Source organism: Lycium ferocissimum, chromosome 2 (assembly GCF_029784015.1).
Source record: "Lycium ferocissimum isolate CSIRO_LF1 chromosome 2, AGI_CSIRO_Lferr_CH_V1, whole genome shotgun sequence".
NCBI classification, from domain to species: domain Eukaryota; kingdom Viridiplantae; phylum Streptophyta; class Magnoliopsida; order Solanales; family Solanaceae; genus Lycium; species Lycium ferocissimum.
Window position 1 is genome coordinate 68,207,753 of NC_081343.1, and position 8,201 is coordinate 68,215,953.

Below are 8,201 nucleotides of genomic sequence, written 5' to 3' on the forward strand. Positions count from 1 at the left end.
CATCCCCGAGATTACAACTCGGCTAAATCTTCAACAACAATACCAACAACCATTCTAACAACATCAATAATTAATTCAAAAGGCATTCTACCATCAATAACTCTTTTCTACATATTTCGACGACATTCCATTTTTATTCAACTCAACTACTTACATTCAAACCAATATCAACGCTTATACATTCAAATACTAATCTGAATCCATACAAACAATATTCAGAAACATTTTAAACGATTCACACCATATTTCAAACAACCCAAATATCACTCCAACTCACCTGAATTCCCTTCCAAATCCGAGAACAATCCAACACACATTCTTCTCCTCCACATTCATAAATTACGCCACTAATCCACACATTAACAATGCCATTCTCATACATACAAAAATTACATTAAAGACACACTAACTTCCAAATCAGTCCATAACCCTACAACATCCATTTGAATCATTAAACTTGCATTTTTCGACATAGAATTCACAACGACAACAACCAAAATGCTAAAGAAAGTTAATTCATTCTTTGTTATGAAGCTTGGCCTACATTCGGCCAACTCCACACACACACACATTGATGATTCTCTTCCATTCCAACACACTACAACAACACTAGGCATGTTACATAGAGCTTAGTCCCTCACCCCAACACATCAACACACACACGGCCCAAATACCATGCATACGACTTCAACTTCACATGCAAATTTTTCATGAACTTCATTCATTTTGGCATACTACAACACACATAAACCATTTATAACACCTAAAAACAAGATAAAACTCACCTTTCTTCACCTAGTTCTTCACTTGGCCAAGGTTGAGAACTTGCATAAACCAAGGATTTGCTTGCCCTAACAATTGCTCCATGTTGTTTAGCACCTTCCAATTAGTAGAATACCTAGGAGAAATAATTTTTTTGATGGCTAGCTTTGATCCTCACTTTTCCATCTCCATGGCCGTATGGCTCTTTCTCTCTTTCTAAAAACTTCTTGATTTTTCTTCAAGTGTGGAAGATGACTAATTAGTCATCTTATACTACTTATAATAATTAATCCATGTGGGCCATCCCCATCCACCTTGCACGGCCACATGGCCTATATTTCATGAAAATTAAGTCTCCAAATTTTCACTTTTGGCCCCATATTTCATGAAACATTAGTTTCCATAAATTTCACTTTCAACCCCAAATTTTTCTTATTCCAAATTTACCCTTAACACTCCATACCAATGAAAAGATGAATATGCAACTTGCGCATTAAAACAAAATCGAAGGTCAAATTCTCAACCTCGTATCCCGGACTAGTCTTGTCCTTAATTTTTCACGGTTAGCTCGGAATATCCTAATGTACAAAAATGCGGGATATAACAAAAAAGAACTACTTCGTTAATATTAAGAGAATAATGGGAAATAATTGGCAAATTTAATCTAGAATTCTTGAAGTGACAATTATTTTGAGACAACTTTTTAAAGCTAAATCGATTATTAATTTGAGATGGGCAAACGAGCTGAATTTGGGTGAATCAAGATGGGTTGAGTTAATAAATTGGCGGGTTATTGACCCGCCCAAAAGTTACTTGGATTGAAATTGGCTAAAAAGCTGATCAAAACCCAACCCACCCATTTCTTTCTAATAAGTTTTGATTGCTTTATTTATAACATATTAAATTAAAAAAAAAAAAAATTTGATAAGGTTTCTCATGGATTAATTTTGACTAAATATCAGTCCAAATTTTAATGTGCTGAAATGAATTGGGCTGAACTAATAAATTGGCAGGTATATAACCAGCTCAAGATTAAACGGGTTGGACAGATTATGATTTTATATGCTAATTTTGCCACCTCTAATTATCGTGAACCTTACCATTTATTTATATCAACAATATGAGTCTATTCATGGAATCCTACGCACATGTATATAGTCATGTTAACTAACATTAAGCTTTGTCGCAGAGCCTTATGGTGCTAAGAGTAAAGGAGTTCTATACTTCTAATGTTATTAATATTCGTCTCTACCACGAAATATTTTTAAAATGCTATGTCTTTATCTTAAAAACGAATTCAGACATCATAGGTCATGCGGTTTTCAGTTTTTTTTTTATTTTTTTTTTTAAGAACGATCAATGATTAAGAGGTCACAATTCGAACCTCATTGTTAAGAGTTCAAATATTGGTAGTTTGTCTGTCACAATTTTCCCACTGGTAAGTGGTAAGCACTATTACTTGACTAATTGCGTCACGTACACTCCGTTAATTATGTCCAAAAAACAATTACACGGGCAATTAATCATTGTTTTAACCAGAATTCTCGGGATTAATTTCCATGTTTATTGAATGTAGTCCCACAACTAGCTCAGAAAGTTGTTGCAATTTCCATTTCTGCAATAACGTGAAACAAATGAGCACACGTCACAGGCCACAAGAGAAAATGCGTCAAAAATCCGAAATCGACGAATAGAAAAAAAAAAGACAAAATTAGTTACATTTGACCCATTTATTTCACTGCTCATTTGATTTGCATGTTAACTCACGCAGACTTACCCTGTTCCCTGTATGGCTGCTGTATCCCCACTGTCAACATGCACCATATATGGCAGGTTCCTAAAAGAATTCCCCTGCTATAAATGACTTACTAATTTAATGCTAGGGCTAGTTCTCTGTATTATCCCATCAGAGCCAATTCTGAGTTTGAGTTTACCTGTAATCAATCACTAGTCAATATTAACCAAAACTAGATTAATTTGAATTTGTAGCAATTGTTACTAATACATTTTCTTAAGCAAATTCCAACTTGGGCAATATCCACAAGTGTTTTTGTGACAATGGTATCTGAGCTGCTCATCATGATAAGGGTGATAATGTTGTTAGGGTTGATAAATTGCGCGGCCAGTGGACTTGACAAGGTGGGTGGCAAATATGGCTGGGACCAGAATGTTAACTATACTGATTGGGCTGCTCATAGCCATTTTTACGTCGGCGATTGGCTTTGTGAGATATCGTCACCTTAATTTCACTGTCTCTATCACACAGAACTCTCTGTTTTTATTTTCTTCCATCCCTTCAACTCAACTATGGAAAGTCCATCTTTTTTGTATACCTGGTATAATCAGTTAAATTAGTATGCAATTTAAAACCTAATTGAATAGAGTTTAGTCTTTATACATTGACAATGTCAAAGAAACATTTACACTATCAAGTTACCTAAAAGATAATTACATGTATTCGTGTATGAAAAGTGAGATTAGTAACTTGATAAATAAGACAATAAGACATGTTATCTGCTACAACATTCTTGTCATTTGACTATGATTTGTTTTATATCTAATGACAGTGTAAAACGCGATCAGTGCAATTAAACCTATATAATGTTACTTACATTCTAATTGTGGTTTCGTTTCAGATTTTGTGTTTGACAAGCACTACTATAGCGTGCTAGAGGTGAACCAGGCGAACTATGAGCAGTGCATTGATCGTGATTTTATAACAAACATTACAAGGGGCGGACGAGATGTTTTTCAGCTAACTGAGGCTAGGCCTTATTACTTTATCAGCAGTGGAGGTTACTGCTTCCATGGAATGAAATTAGCTATAAATGTCGAAGAACCTTTGCCAGCTTCTCCTCCACCTTCTTCTTTTTCATCAGCCAAAACTAATGCTTCTCCACCCCAAATTCGAAAACATTTTACTGCCCCAGTTCTCTTTGTGATTAGCCCTCTTGTGTGGACGTTCTTGTTTGCTCAAGTTAGGTCGTCATGACTCCACTGCACGCAAGAGTTCTTTGCAGGCTTGTCGGGGATTTAATTTTAAGGATTCAAAGTTCATAGTCTTTCCAAAATATGTCTATTTATATTAACTTTTAGGAACTTTCACACACATCTAAGTTTATCTCAATTTCAGAGTTCGGAAATTTGTTAATGTTTCGAAGTTTATCAGGCTAGCAACTTGTTCATGTGGGATCAGATTATGAATTAACTGCTTTCAATATTTTATCTAGTTTTATCTTTGATGTTGTTAGCCTTTTTATTTTGCCAACTCGCCCTTGCTAGTTAGCCGAAGAAAAACATAGTGTCTTGAGACTAAGAGATGAGTAACTGAGGTCCAAAGTTCCTTTGTTAAATTTAGGAGTGTTCATCGGTCAGTTCTAAATGTTGTTCATTTGTTCGATATATTTTCATTATTGATAGACAAACAGATCACTTAACAGAATAAGTTCCCTTTATTTGCTCTAGAATTCTGCAGACTGCTTACTTTATCCCTTTGAATAATGTAAAATGTTTCTTCCAAATCATAGAAAAAAACTACTCTTTTTTCATTTAGAATCTTTACTGATGCATCGACCAATAGTAAATGGAGTAGCAATTGTCTGAAATTCAAAGCTATAAGATAGTTGTGAGATAAAATTCCGTCTGCAAACTAAAACTACTACTAAATTACATCGAAATATAGTTAACTTTCATACTAAGCAGGAGGCTGGACAATAATCTATAGCCCCACTCTCCAAAAAATTGATAGTACTGCAGCTGCTGCTACTGCTACTTATTGGTAGAAAGTTTTCTGAGTATAGCAACTGCTTGAGAAATTAAACTAGCAGCATCACTAGAATCTTCAGGCAGCAACGTAACGGTCGCCATCTTGTTTATCTTTTCAAACACTTCAACATACTGCTCAGCAACCCTCAAACTAGTAGCTTCAGCACCTCCATTTTCAAGAATTGCCCTTGACACCTCCGTAATTGCACGCGCGGTCGCTTGAGCGTTAGCAAGAATAGCATCAGCTTCTCCTTTAGCTCTATTCACTTGGTCCTTTTTAGCAACCTCAGACTCCAAAATCACAGCCATTTTCTTCCCATCCGCTACATTAATAGCAGCTTGTCGTTTCCCTTCGGAAATTAACACTTTAGCTCTTTTCTTACGCTCCGCTTCAGCTTGTTTTTCCATAGCAACTTTAACACCTTTTGGCGGTGTTATATCTTTGATCTCATACCTTAAACACTCTAATCCCCAATCAGTACGTAAAGGCCAATCATTAATCGCGTCAAGTATGCTTTTATTCAATTCAGCTCGCTCTTCGAAAGTTTTATCAAGTGTAATTTTACCAAGCTCGCTACGCATAGTAGTTTGTGCTAACTTGGACTACAGAGTAAACAGGGTCCTCTGTTCCATAAGAGGCTAAAACAGGATCAATAATTCTTATGTAAAGCACACCATCCATTTCAATTGGGACATTGTCTTTAGTAATCCAGCTTTGTTTTGAAAAGAGAATTGCCTGTTCCTTTAACGAGTGTACATATTGGATCTTATCGACGAATGGGATCAAATAATTAAAGCCTGGATTCAGTGTCGTCTTATGCTTACCAAGGCGTTCGAATACGGACGCTTGTTGTTGGGGAACAAAGTGAATGCCCAGCAAATTTTTGGGTGGCTTGATTTTGTAATTTGGTTCATCAGTTTTGGTGCTGAAGTTGCGGATACGCAAAGGGATTATGGTGTGAGAATGGTTGTGGAATTGTTGTGTTGGTTTAAATACAAGGGAAGAAGAAGTTGAGAGGTTTCTGTTAAACTGCATGGAATTTCTATTAATGGTTTTCATGGTGTTGAGAGAATTTCTTTTGAAGAAACTCATTGTTTTGATTGTCTCCTGAATTTCTTATGTCCAATTCTTACTCTGCAACTCTAAAGTTTTCTCTGTTGGCTGTGCTTTCGTGCATGAAGTATAGAGGTCTCTTATTGTTTGACGAACAAGTTAATTATCTGCTTTCTTGTAGGGGAAGACAAATCTAATTTAATCTTTGTCTCCAAGAAATATTTTCAAAAAATAAGGGAAATATTTACTGTGGATTACTGTTAGTTATCTAACAATAGTTTAGAGGAATGGTCTCAAAACCATAGAGTTACTATATTCACTTTAACAGAAAAGATCCTCCCGAAATTCATTTATTAATTTAATAATTTGAACAATCTTCGGCATAACTATTTCTCATATGAGAAGTTGGTTAAACACGCCTCATCTATGATCTATGAACCAAAAAAGTAAAATAAAGATGTGCTTATCTTTGTCCGTTATTTTTCAGTAGTCATGGGGGTACACTCATATTTTGACTGATAATTTGTTTGAGTATTGGTGAATGGATCATGTTATATAATTGTATGAATCAGAACTCATAAGGCATAATTGTCTTTGATGGAATACAACATATTGCGAATGTAATTGGTCGAACTTGCATGTAATATAGACAACACATAATTAAGATATTAATCAAACATAAAATTGATACTTATCTCTTGAAGCGTGAATGCAACCTCGAATCTAGCCTTCAAGCACGAGCAAAAACCATCCACGCGTTCATCATCCGGTGTCTTCTACTGTGTATCCCGAACTTCTATGAACGTAATACTTAAGTATTCGGCTAAAGAACAATCCTCAATTCAATGGCTTTCTTTATATACACACACGTTTTTAGGGTAAACCCTAGCCAAAAAACGTGTAGCCCTTTCCTAACCCACCAAGGATATTATTTTTCCTTTTATTTTCCTTGTTCTAGAATATTCGGAGCACGACAAGGACCCACGTATTTAATAACGAGGCATTTTTATTAATTCGGAATATGAATGAATTAATCCTACCATAATAAATTACAATTTATTCCACTAGAAATTCTCCTTTCAAATCCTTCATTAAAAACTTATTTAACTCCCCATGTTAAGATTACGGACACCAATCAAACAAATTAAATTACGACAATTTAATTCATTGACTAATTTAATCCTTTATATTTCGCTACATCATGTGACGGATACAAAAATCCACTAATTGAATTATAAGCATCCTAAAGGGTATCATCTCTCAAAGTCGAGACACGGATTCTATCAACTAATTATTATTTCACAAATGTAATTTGCCATTATCAATTTACCAGGGAATACATGACCCGCAATTGAGTCGTACCTTTTAATAAATCAAAATAATGAACAAATCACATTGATCATAATAATTATATCAAGATTAAGAGTATAAGTACATTTAATGAACTAGAGAATTTGTTTTATATATTCAAGTAAAAACACTTATCTCTACTTGGTCCGAATACATACAAAATGTACTAGCACAAGAAGACTACACCGTTCCCATAATGAAGATACATTATATTAATCTTGTGCTACAATCATACCGATGGCTTTGTCCAATTTCCATCTTCGATTGTGAACATAAATTTTATACTTATAAGAACCGATTTAATCTTCCGTGTATAAGCTAAACTTATACACTAAATCATCTACTATATAAGTAAAGGACACACATACTAGTACATGATCTATTTAATTCTTTATTAAACAATGAATAAATAAATCGTTCTATAATAGATACTATATCCAAACACATGGTTAATAGTATATATATCCCAACAATCTCCCATTAGACTTTTAACCATGACAATTGTTAGAATATACCATGTCTAAACGCATGGTTAATGGTATATACCCCAACAATCTCCCACTTAGACTTTTAACCATGCATTTACAACTTTCACATGTATTCCTTTTGCACGACTACCAAAAGTCTTAGAGACTAAGTTCTTTGCAAAAATTAACTTACCAAGTTGTTTTCTAATGCAACTTCATCTAGTAGTGCGACCGGTTCTATACTACGATCTTCGGGATCCTATCATGAAACTCTCCAAAAAAAATGTATTTCTTTTCGTCCTATCATGCAATTCTCCCAAGAGTATACACCGAACCGATCTTGGTTATTATTCTCCCACTACGACTAAGTACTACTACTATTATAGTCATACTAACATATTCTTGAGTCTTAATATTATCTTCATTGCCTTTCGGTATTGAAATATTAACGACTTCATATAGTGTGATTTGCTCAACATCACTCCCACTACTTACAGTAGTGAATTTCCTTACGCCGAAACATACTTAAATGCAATGGAACGTCAACATGTCGGTTAGATGTTCTTGAACTTTTGAATACTTTAGATGACTCATTTGCTATTTCTTTGCTCGTCTATAAAACTAGTTTACTTCTAGGAACTTGGTTTATTAAAAAGTCTTTTTCTAAAAATCGCATTTGTATTAACAATTACCTTATTTTCTTTTAGGACAACCTCCTTTCGTTCCTTTGATATCTAATAAACATGTATACATCCGTTCTTGATTTCCACTTATCCGTTTTCCCTTTGAACACATGTGCTAGA

General features: G+C 34.6%; 1 protein-coding gene and 1 pseudogene across 1 annotated transcript; one reads left to right on the forward strand and one right to left on the reverse strand.

Moving 5' to 3' along the window:
- The first annotated feature begins 2,607 nt into the window (after positions 1-2,607).
- LOC132048362 (early nodulin-like protein 20) lies at positions 2,608-4,114 on the forward strand. The gene is made up of 2 exons (XM_059439269.1): positions 2,608-2,986; positions 3,399-4,114. The coding sequence occupies exons 1-2, from the start codon at positions 2,821-2,823 to the stop codon at positions 3,752-3,754; spliced, it is 522 nt and encodes a 173-aa protein (XP_059295252.1). The 5' UTR covers positions 2,608-2,820; the 3' UTR covers positions 3,755-4,114.
- Position 4,115: 1 nt separating this feature from the next.
- On the reverse strand, positions 4,116-5,655 carry LOC132048361 (uncharacterized; annotated as a pseudogene).
- Between the last annotated feature and the right edge of the window lie 2,546 nt (positions 5,656-8,201).

What these genes read in the sequence shown, in the direction of transcription:
- LOC132048362 (XM_059439269.1), top strand. Translation starts at nt 2,821, where the DNA reads ATGGTATCTGAGCTGCTCATCATGATAAGGGTGATAATGTTGTTAGGG. An exon ending in TTACGTCGGCGATTGGCTTT is followed by an intron (nt 2,987 to 3,398) that starts GTGAGATATCGT and finishes GTTTCGTTTCAG; the next exon opens with ATTTTGTGTTTGACAAGCAC.